Below are 11950 nucleotides of genomic sequence, written 5' to 3' on the forward strand. Positions count from 1 at the left end.
TTCCCGCTCCTCTTCAGTCATCAAAGATATCAATTCAGGCTGTTGACTGACTTTACTATAGAGGTATGGTTTTCCAGCAACCAAAACTGTAGGTTTCTCCAGCTCAAATTCATTTTCCTGAAGTCCTGGTTTTGTAATTCGTTTTGTTTTGAACTCTTCTTCCGATTCACTAGAGTCACTACAATTTTCATTTGAAGTCAGGGTTGCTCCAACTACTGCTCGTTTCTCATGACTCATAAGTGTTTTCATTACTTCACACTTTAGAGTCATACTCTTTGAATTTGCATTTTGATCTAGAGTTGTGGCACTTTCTAAAATGTTTCAAAGAAAGAAAACTTGACATGTCAAACACAATATTTCACACAAACCATATGCACATTTCTGATCACATAATAAGCTCTGATTTTATGCTTTTCCTACCCTAGCAGAAATTGATTTTCAAACTGTGCCTGGCTTTCTTTGGGAGAACATTATTCTCAAAGGCATTTTTTCATTGTATGGACTATTTTGAATTGGAATAAGGACAAAATTACCGGTTAGGGTTTCTATTGAGAAAAACAATGGAACTAAAATGTATCTTACCCACCCAATCTCATTTTGATGTACACTATGTTGAAAGACCAGTTCATTTGCCAGAACAAAATGTAGAAGATGCAAGTTTCAGCCAAATGAAAGTGTTTTGGGGTAATTCTCCATATGTGGTCTAAACAAGTGTCTTACTCTTTCTGTGCTACTTGAGCTTGACATATGAATGCTGTTACCTTCCAATTCTCACAGTGCTCTCTACTGAAGAGCCCATGATGACATTACACAACTCAAACTCAACAGCGATAAGACAGAATTCCTCCTCATAGGCTCCAAAGCCACACTCAGCAAAATCAATAACCCCACTCTCACCATCGACGGCACCACTGTCTCCCCATCTCCCCAGGCCCGCAACCTTGGCGTGATCTTTGATTCCACCCTCTCCCTTGAGCCTCACATCCGCCATGTCATTAAAACCTCCTTCTTCCATCTCTGCAACATCGCCAAACTCAGACCCTCTCTCACACCTCCCGCTGCTGAAAGACTCATCCATGCCTTCATCTCCTCCCGACTGGACTACTGCAACTCACTTCTCCTTGGCATCAGCTCCACCTACATCAACCGACTCCAACTGGTCCAGAACGCAGCAGCCCGACTCATCACCCACACCAAATCCTGGCATCACATCACTCCAGTCCTCAAACAACTTCACTGGCTTCCCATCTCCCACCGGATCAACTACAAAATCCTGATCCTCACCTACAAAGCCCTCCACCATCTGGTCCCCCCATATCTCACTGACCTCCTCTCCCCCTACCAACCCTCACGGTCCCTCAGATCCACATCAGCCGGTCTCCTCTCCATCCACAAGTCCAAACTCCGCAGTTTTGGGGACAGAGCCTTCTCCAGGGCAGCTTCCAGGCTCTGGAACTCCCTCCCCCAACTGATCCGCAAATCGGTGTCCCTCACCATCTTCCAGTCCCGCCTCAAGACCCATCTCTTCACCTCTGCCTATCCTTAGCCCCACGTCCCCCTCCCTTTTCATATGCACATTAATTGCCTCATATTGTGTTTTGTATTGAATTCTGTCTTTACTTTGTGTACTAGTCATGTCTCTACTATTTATTTCATTCCCCTTACATGTTTTTCCTCTACCTGCTAAATATTTGTAAGGTGTCCTTGAGACTCTTGAAAAGCGCCTATAAATAAAATGTATTATTATTATTACATTATTACACTGATGCAATGTCAATTGATTTATATTTTGCTATTGGAAATACCAGAATTTACAAGATATCCTAGACATTTTCCAGATTATACTATCTTAGTATTTGGGCATAGAAAGAAAAGTAACTGCAGCTGCTGAAATCTGGTGTAGAACAAAATGCTGGAGTAAACTCAGAGCCAGGAAAAGTATTTTTGTTTCCTCCACTGGACAGTTACAATCTGTGGGATTGGCGATCCTGCGTAGTCTGACTAATGCTGGTTATTCCAGCTACATTGGCTTTGAGAATAGCATCCAAGATACTTTCAAACTCTCCTATCGTATTACAGCAGGGAAATAACATTTTGATGTCTTACGGAACTGTTCTGAAAGTTAAGTCAAATCGAATCGAATTCACAAAATACAACATGAAGTCGTTCTAACTAATGGAAACTTACTATAAAGAACGTATGGTCTAGTAGACAAAAGAATGGCTCGGTGCCAAGTCTGAATGACTTTGCAAATTATATGGAGGACAGGTCTTTTTAATAAAGACATTAAGATGGAAACCTGCGTAATAACGTGCTTCTTTCAAGGCCATAAAGAAGCCAAGATTGAAAAAAATAGCTGATGCTGCAGAGATAAGCAATAACGTGTTATTGGATGAGCTTGAATTGGACCCAGCTTTTCCTATATTCTGAAAGGCTATAGAATCTTTCAATCATGCCATATTCTGACATGGTAGGTGTGTTTTATTGATTTAAAAAAAGTACAACTGCACTAATTCCTCTTTGTTCTGCGAGTGGAGCCCGAGAAGCGCTGAGCAACATTTGTGCTTTTTGCAGATCTTGCCACTTCCGTCTGATGAATCGATTAAAGATTGGCTTGGTTTATCTTTAACCAGTTTGGTGTCTGCTTTTAAGAAACAAACTTTGGTTGCAAGTGCTCGATTGGGAAGAGATTTGACCAAACAAGAAAATGATTTAATATTTTACCCCTTTATTTTTGCACAATGCACAATATATAATTTGAAGATGTGCAAGCCTGTTTTTTTAAAGTTGCTAAAAGGTACATTTTTCATATTTCTATAACTACAGGGTTTTTTGGTTGGATTCCCAACTTGTATGTACTTTGGAAAATTCAAAACCGACTGACCTGCTGAATTTGCTGCCATTTCCAAACCAGTTCCCTCAACAGTACTTGTGGTCATCCATATGGGTTGGGGTTTAACAGGTTTTTTCTTGGTTTTGGCTTCAGCTTCTTGAACATTTAACACAATGTTTTGTTCATACAGGTCACTGCAAGCTGTTTTTGACCATCTTCCTGGGTGAGCATCATTTGCGGGGAATTGCATCTTCTGCCCCTGACTGAGAGAAAAATGCAATCATAATAAAACTTGTTTTATCTTCTAATTATCTGCTAATATTAGTCAAAGTCTGTGTGCGTAGGTGGCAGTGAAGTGCATGAAAGTTACTTAAGGGCCTGTCCCACTTTCACGACTTAATTCAAAACCTCTGCTGAGTTTAAAGGACCTAAAAAAAAAAGATTCAAGATCATGGTAATCTACGAACTCCTACGACCTTCCACGACTGTTCACGAACTCCTACGAGTATGTCTACGAGTTCCCACGACTATTTTGATGCCCCCTTACAAGTAAAAAGTTGCAATTTCTTTCATCCCCACCATTTTATTTTTGCTCGTGGGCATTTTTTTATCAGGCTGGAAAAAACGTCCCGATTTACCCGATGCCACGAGTACCTTCGGCTAGCATAACGGGCTGCTACGATATATCTACGAATTCCTACGGGCACGTTACGAACATTCTGCAAGTTTGAATCAAGGGAAAAACTCGTGAAAGTGGGACAGGCCTTTTATAATTTCCTGGAAAGTGAGCTGTTGCCCTTGATAACCTAAAACAGCCAACAATTATTTCCTTTAATAATATTTTTAAAAATCAGGCAAGTTATGGAGTTGTGGCTTGTAGGGAACAGGCTTGTTCCACTTGTAGAGTAGAATAGAGGTAAAGATAAGATCAGCCAGTCACATTGAACAAGGAACCAAGTGCTGGAATCTTGCGTAGAACACAAAATACTGGAGTAACTTAACGGGTCAGACTGAGATGCTGCCTGACTTACTAATTACTCCAGCCTTTTGTGTTCTAAATTGAACAACAAAGTAGCTTGTTGCCTTTTGATGGTGTTGCCACAAGAACTTACTGCCACAGACATCCAGCCTAAAAATGCATTTTAATACATTTTCTCCAAATTGATCTCAGACGTGTCACTAACAGATGGAAATTTATTTTTAAATGTATCAACAGGAAGGTATTTTCTTTGTGGGAAGGAACTGCAGATGCTGGTTCAAACCAAAGATAGACAAGAAGCTGGAGTAACTCAGGTCAAACAGCATCTCTGGAGAAAAGGAATAGATGACATTTTGGGTCAAGACCATTCTTCAGATGTTTTAGAATGTTTTAAAACAATGTAATTCAATGGAAGTGTGGTTTATGACCAGCAGCATAAAACTATTAAATATTACAAAAACAAATTCATGGGAATTTATTAAAAAAATATGAACTAACAGGCAACTTATTTAAGATGAATGAGGAGATTAAAGCAAAACACTAATTGCTGGAGTAACAACTCAAAGTATATCACCTGACCCAATGAGTTACTCCAGCATTTTGAGTATTGTTCAAGGAGATAAAATACTTGTTATTCCAAGTTGATTCAGGTAGAGATAACATACAAATCTCACACATCCTCCACCAGAAAAAAATGAAGTACAATTGAGAGCAGAATGCATCATACCCAAGTGCCAGTTCAGGAATCTCTGTCGGTTGTGGTTCCAGAAGCTCTTGCGGAAGGGCAATATCTTCAGTTTCATGTAAAAGCGCGTAAATTGGTTCAACCTGGTCATTAAATGTTGCCAGTAGAGTCTGAGCGTTCCGTTTCGGTATCGAGGAGGCATCTTCTTCTACTTCAGCATGACAGTAAGTGCAGTTAAAATTACCTGTATATTTTATGGAAACAGCAGAAAGAGTGACTGGTGACCAGACAGTTACATCATAGCAAAAGGATTTGAGTATAGGAGCAGGGAGGTTCTACTGCAGTTGTACAGGGTCTTGGTGAGACCACACCTGGAGTATTGCGTACAGTTTTGGTCTCCAAATCTGAGGAAGGACATTATTGCCATAGAGGGAGTGCAGAGAAGGTTCACCAGACTGATTCCTGGGATGTCAGGACTGTCTTATGAAGAAAGACTGGATAGACTTGGTTTATACTCTCTAGAATTTAGGAGATTGAGAGGGGATCTTATAGAAACTTACAAAATTCTTAAGGGGTTGGACAGGCTAGATGCAGGAAGATTGCTCCCGATGTTGGGGAAGTCCAGGACAAGGGGTCACAGCTTAAGGATAAGGGGGAAATCCTTTAAAACCGAGATGAGAAGAACTTTTTTCACACAGAGAGTGGTGAATCTCTGGAACTCCCTGCCACAGAGGGTAGTCGAGGCCAGTTCATTGGCTATATTTAAGAGGGAGTTAGATGTGGCCCTTGTGGCTAAGGGGATCAGAGGGTATGGAGAGAAGGCAGGTACGGGATACTGAGTTGGATGATCAGCCATGATCATATTGAATGGCGGTGCAGGCTCGAAGGGCCGAATGGCCTACTCCTGCACCTAATTTCTATGTTTCTATGTTTCTATACAACGTAGAAAAGCTGTGCGATTCTATTTATTTTTTCGTAACCCTGCCAGTAATTTACACCATTTACTTCAACATATATTTCATCAGCATCTTGGGCAAACAGCAGTGATAATAACAAGCACATTAGTAATGATGCATGTTTCAGGAGGCCTTCCTTTGCCTTGCTTCTCCTGTTCTATTATTTCTGCATTTACAGTGCCTCCATAATGTTTGAGACAAAGACCCATCATTTATTTATTTGCCTCTGTACTACACAATTTGAGATTTGTAATAGGAAAAAAAAAATCACATGTGGTTAAAGTGCACAATCAGAATTAATTAAAGAGTTTTTATACATTTTGATTTCACCATGTAGAAATTACAGCTGTGTTTATACATAATTCCCCCCGATGTGTTTAAATGCCTCCTTAATGCAGTTATAAGAGAGCTCGCAGCGCCTCATCTTTCCATCACCTTTGGAAACTTTTATTGCTGTTTATCAACATGAGGACCAAAGTTGTGCAAATGAAAGTCAAAGAAGCCATTATGAGATTGAGAAACACGAATACAACTTAGAGACATCATCCAAACCTTAGGCTTACCAAAATCAACTGTTTGGAACATCATTAAGAAGAGAGCATTGGTGAGCTTACTAAACGCAAAGGGACTGGCAGGAAGACCTCCACAGCTGATGACAGCGAAATCCCCAAACAACTGTCAGATCAGAAACACACTTCAGGACTCGGGTGTGGATTTGTCAATAACCACTGTCTGCTGAAGAATTAATGAACATAAATACAGAGGCTACACTGCAAGATGCAAACCACTGGTTAGCTGCAAAAATAGGATGGCCGGGTTACAGTTTGCCAAAAAGTACTTAGAAGAGCAACCACAGTTCTGGAAAAAGGTCTTGTGGCCAGATGAGACGAAGATTAACTTATATCAGAGTGATGGCAAGAGCAAAGTATGGAGGAGAGAAAGAACTGCCCAAGATCCTGGGGATGTTATGGCCTGGGCATGTATGGCTGCTGAAGGTACTGGTTCGCTTATCTTTGTTGATGATACAACGGCTGATGGTAGTAGCTTAATGAATTCTGAAGTGTATAGACACATCCTATCTGCTCAAGTTCAAAGAAATGCCTCAAATCTCATTGGCGGCAGTTCATTCTACAGCAAGACAATGATCCCAAATCAGTTCCCTTTTGAACACAATGATCCCAAACATACTGCTAAAGCAACAAAGGAGTTTTTCAAAGCTAGAAAATGGCCAATTCTTGAGTGCCAAGTCAATCACCTGATCTGAACCCAATTGAGCATGACCTTTATATGCTGGAGAGAAAACTGAAGGGGATTAGCCCCCAAAACATGCATAGGCTAAAGATGGCTGTAATACAGGCCTGGCAGAGCATCATCAGAGAAGACACCCAGCAACTGATGACGTCCATGAATCGCAAACTTCAAGCAGTCATTGCATGCAAAGGATATGCAACAAAATACTAAACATGACTACAATGTACATTTACATGACATTGCTGTGTCCCAAACATTATGGTGCCCTGAAATGGGGGGGGACTATGTGTAACCACTGCTGTCATTTCTACATGGTGAAACCAAAATGTATAAAAATGGCATTTATTAAAATCTGACAATGTGCACTTTAACCACTTGTGATACAGAGGCATGATGGATCTTTGTGGAGTACTGAGACCTAAATGATGGATCTTTGTCCCAAACATTATGGAGGGCACTGTATATCCTTCCATTCCGAACATATCTAGGTGCCCAACTAAAATCTGCATAAACACCACTATTCTATCTGCTTTCGTCTCCCACCTACACCCCAACAGTTCCAAGGCACAGACCCAAGATAAATCAGATTTATTATCAGATAGAGTCATACAGCATGGAAATAGGCCATTCGACCTAACTTCCCCAAGGTGTCCCACCTGCCCGTGTTTGGCCCCTACCTCTCTAAATCTTTCCTATCCATGTACCTGTCAAAACGTCTTTTAAATGGTATTATAGGACTTGCCTCAACTACCTCCTCTGGCAGTTTGTTTCATATATCCTACCACAAAAAATTGTCCCCCAGGTTCCTATTAAAACTTTCTTCTCTCACCTTGCACTTATGGTTCTTAATTCCTCTATTCTGTGTAAAAGATTGTGCATTAACCCTATTTATTCCCCTTGTAATATTGTACACCTCTATATGATCACCCCTCAGCCTCCTGTAGTAAGGTCAGGGCCAATTGCGAGGGGGGAAGTGAATATGGAGGTCAAAGTACTGTATATGAATGTAATAAGTACTGTATAATTTCTACTTGGTGAAACCAAAATGTATAAAAATGCCCTTTATTAAAATCTGACAATGTGCACTTTAACCACATGTGATTTTTTTTCTTATTATAAATCTCAAATTGTGGAGTACAGAGGCAAATAAATAAATGATGTGTCTTCGTCCCAAACATTATGAAAGGTACTGTAACAAAAACACTCTTGCCTCAAATAAATACTATCTTCACCAAAAAATATGCGAGAAATTGCCCCAACTGTCCAAAACCTAAGCAAAAGTAGCAGGAAGCACCTCAACTGTTAAATTGTGCAGCCGCTTGCAGTGAGGCTGCTGCTGCTTGCGCTGACGATGGCTGCCACAGTGTACTGCACCAAGGCAAATTTCTTGTATGTGAATACTTGGCCAATAAACTAATTCATTCATTGTACATTTGTTCTCTGTCCTAGTGTCAGCATCAAGATTCTTACTGTGATAGTTTCATGGGAATTGGCCAAGTTACTGCATCACAATTCAAATTGTGCAAGCAAAGTAGTTAGTGTAATTTAAGTTAGTTTTTAAGGAAGACAAAAGGTTGATAACGGAGCAAAGAATGGATGGAATCTGAGCTCCTCGTGAAAGTTTCAAGAGCATATCTTACCTGTGCAAGGGTCAAACAAGTGATTGACTTCCAAATCAGTAAATGTACTGAAACAAACTTGACATTTAAAAGAAGATCGTGTGGTTGAATTTCTCTCATCATTTTCAATTTTTCTGCGCATAACATCCAGCTTGTATTTCACAACATCCACTAGCAGCTTATAGTTGATGTGGTAATAATTATGCCTGGAACTCTCCCCATCAGGACTGGTTACCACTCGAATGTGGCTCTTAATAAACTTATCAGATTTCAGCGTGTTGAGTACAGCTCGGAGCTGCCTTTTCTCAAACTTCAGCAATTGTTGAATATCATCCTCCTTCACGCAGGGGTAGTGGACAAGAATGTCCAGGGTGAGGAAATATTCCACCCCATAGAATCCACGCACTATGTATTTTGCCAGGCGTTTTAAAGCTGCAGGAATTTCAGTTATCACTTTTTGACCTTCCATTGTACCTTCCATCAAATCAGAAAATTAATTAAAATTAAAATCAACTTGATTAGCTGAAAGGGCATAGAAATGCAAATTAGTCAGAGTGTCTGCAAAACCACCCACTTTTGTATCAGCAAACTTGCTAATCTTGCCATGTATGTTCTCAACAAAATCATTGATATAGATAACAAACAGCCCATATATACTCAACATCTACAGCTCCGTCTTCATCGACCTTTTGGTCATGTCGTCAAAAAACTCAGATTTGTGAGACACGACCTCCCACATACAAAACCATGTTGACGATTCCTAATCAGCCCTTTTTACGACTACAGATGTGAAGCTCACTGGCCTATAGTTTCCAGTATTTTCCCTACAGCCCTTTTTGAATAGAGGCACAAATTTGCCACACTCCAGCCTTCCAGCACCTCTCCTGTATTTAAAGTCGACATAAATTTCAACCAGGGCTTCCACAATTTCCTCACTAGTTTCTCCCAAATTCCCTGCATTCTCTTTAAAAACTTACAATAAGCAAACTAAATGCAGAAAACAATTTTCCCCAGGCTCACAGCCAATCTACATGGATGATCCCAGTCTTAAAGGGTATTTTTGATGAACGTTTTAATGACTAGATTTTTTTTTTTTTATTTGAGTCTGCCATCGAATATAGTTTGTAGAAACTAGGAACTGTTAATACACAAAAAGGCAAGATGGAGTAACTCAACAAGTTAGGCAGCATCACGGGAGAACATTGATAGGTGACGTTTCAGGTCGAGACCTTTCTACAAGTCTGAAAAAGGGTTTCAACCCAAAATGTCACCTATACATATGTTTGGACTTTGCACTTTGTACCCTATCAAATAATGCTTATCAATCCTGGTTTTAAGGAAGGCTATAGGTGGACAACAAAACATTGAAACGCAACAGCCCAGATTTTGGATCAGCATTTAAAGTGAAATGGTGTTCAGCACCAACTTAATAACATCTACTTCCCACATAAATAACAATTGACATTTACATTACACTTCGGCCATGAAAGCACACAAATACCTTTACTTCCTAAAAGGGTAAGGAAATTTGGCATATCTCCTGTGACTCTTACCAATTTCTACAGATGCGTTGCAGAAAGCAACCTATCGGGATGCTTTGCAGCTTGGTATGGCAACTGCTCTGCCCTGGACCGTTAGAAATTGCAGAGTTGTGATCACAGCCCAGTCTCCCTTTCACACACACTGTCAAGATAGCAGTAGATGGAAGGTAACAAAGGTGCCAGTTTTACTACAGTCTTACCTACCTGGTCAGCTGCAGGAGGCACGCCCGGGGCACGAGGACTGAGCAGAAGCTGGGCGAGGCGAGGGACAAAGGTTTATGGAAGGATAAGTTTCAGCACCGGCTGTCTGTGCTACCCCTGGCTTGCACCACCTCCCCACACCCCCTGCAGCTCACACCACCTCCCCACTGCTTACAGCCCCTGTTGCCCATGCCACCCAGAGCTTGCACCACTGGCAGGCAGGACCTTCTGCTGCCAGCACCATCCCACACATTTACCTCAAGTTACTTCCAGGCCGCACCTGCAGCCTCCAACCGTCACTTGTACCATGGGCGTGACCATTGACTGCGCCCATCCTCTCCTCTTCCCCAGCTGCCAGCAGGCCAGGGCCATCGACTCACCTGGTTTCCAGGCTCAGTTCTGGACCGAGAGTCTGAATAAGCCAGAAACGTCACCCATCCATGTGCTTTAGAGATGTTACCTGACATGGTGAGTTATTCCTGCACTTTGTATCTTTTATGTATTAACCAGCAACTGCAGTTATTTGCTTCTACTACATATACAATGATAATAGCTTACTCAGTTATAGTAGACAATTGGCGTTAAACAGACACGATGAACAGACACAATGCAGAAATCCTAGCCATATAAAAACTGCCAAAGTCTTTCAACTTTGAAAATAAATCAACAGCTTTAAGCATAGGGTTTACATGAAGTTATATATTTAAATAATACTTCTGTCTCAGTAACTCAAAAGAATAAGAAACCATACCACAGAACCTTTCTATATTGAAGAGGAAACTCAAAATTAAAACAACTAGCAGGTATACAGTCAAAGAAAGGGAAAAAATCAATCAAATCAAAAGTATTCCACACAGAAAGTCTAGTAATTAATGTAAGCTCATGTCATCTAAAACACACATAGTGCAGTTTAGCAAATGCATAAATAAACAAAAGAAAATCACAAATACCAGCAACATTGATGTAAAACAAAATCAAACTCACCAGAAATTATTGCTCCTGATTAAGTGCTGTGAAGTCAGAAGCTGATCAAGAAGAGAGGGTGGAAGCACATGAAAATAATTAGATGTTAATCAGGCTAATTAAATCACAATTAAATTGTACAATGAGGTGCAGAAAATGCTCTTTCTCCATGACTTATGGGCAATTATATTATCGCATAGTTATTTTGTAATTGAATCTAACCAGTAATCTTCAAAAAATCTTATTGCTGCTTTTCTCACTCCTAGTTATATTTTAACCTGTGCTGCCAGTGCACAAATTTCCAATCTCAGAAAGTAGGAGGAGGGGGAAGGGGAAATAATGGTGGTATCTTTTAATTCTCTTTTGGGAGGTGGGCTTTTGTGGCAAGGACATCACTTACTGACAATTCCTGAATGCCCTTGATAAGGTTGCAGTGAGGCACCATCATGAGCAGCTGCATTTATTGCGATGCAAGTCTGCCTGCGGTGCTGCAACCTGTGGAGTTCCAGGATTCAGACCCAACAATGAGGCAGGTGCAGCAAAATATTTCCATTCAAGGGCAGTGAATGTCCAGTGTCACTGTTGTAGATGACTCAAGATTTTAAGCAGCAATCAAAGAAGCAGCGGACTATAATTTAAGTGGTACATGCCTACACATTGTGTATTAGGGGTGAAGGAAGTGAATATTCGGAGCAGTGGATAGGGTGTCGGACAAATGGGTTCCACTTCCCTTTGTGGTGGCACACTCCCTACCAGATGCTGGAGCTACAACTGTGAAGATCGTTTCATTACATCTTTACCTGTGGATGCTGGGAAGGCTATGGGATATCAGATGGTGAGTTCCTAATTGTCAGACACCCAACATTTGTCAGAGGTTACGGAGAGAAGGCAAAAGAATGGGGTTAGGAGGGAGAAATAGATC

General features: G+C 40.8%; 1 protein-coding gene across 1 annotated transcript; it reads right to left on the reverse strand.

Annotated features, from left to right (window-relative positions):
• Nucleotides 1-4311: 4311 nt before the first annotated feature.
• On the reverse strand, nt 4312-8792 carry LOC116978454 (general transcription factor IIE subunit 1-like). Its single transcript, XM_033029594.1, has 2 exons — nt 8345-8792; nt 4312-4741 (listed from the first exon to the last, which is right to left on the reverse strand). The coding sequence occupies exons 1-2, from the start codon at nt 8790-8792 to the stop codon at nt 4383-4385; spliced, it is 807 nt and encodes a 268-aa protein (XP_032885485.1). The 3' UTR covers nt 4312-4382.
• Nucleotides 8793-11950: the final 3158 nt, after the last annotated feature.

The sequence above is a fragment of the Amblyraja radiata genome, chromosome 1 (assembly GCF_010909765.2).
Source record: "Amblyraja radiata isolate CabotCenter1 chromosome 1, sAmbRad1.1.pri, whole genome shotgun sequence".
Taxonomy (NCBI): Eukaryota; Metazoa; Chordata; class Chondrichthyes; order Rajiformes; family Rajidae; genus Amblyraja; species Amblyraja radiata.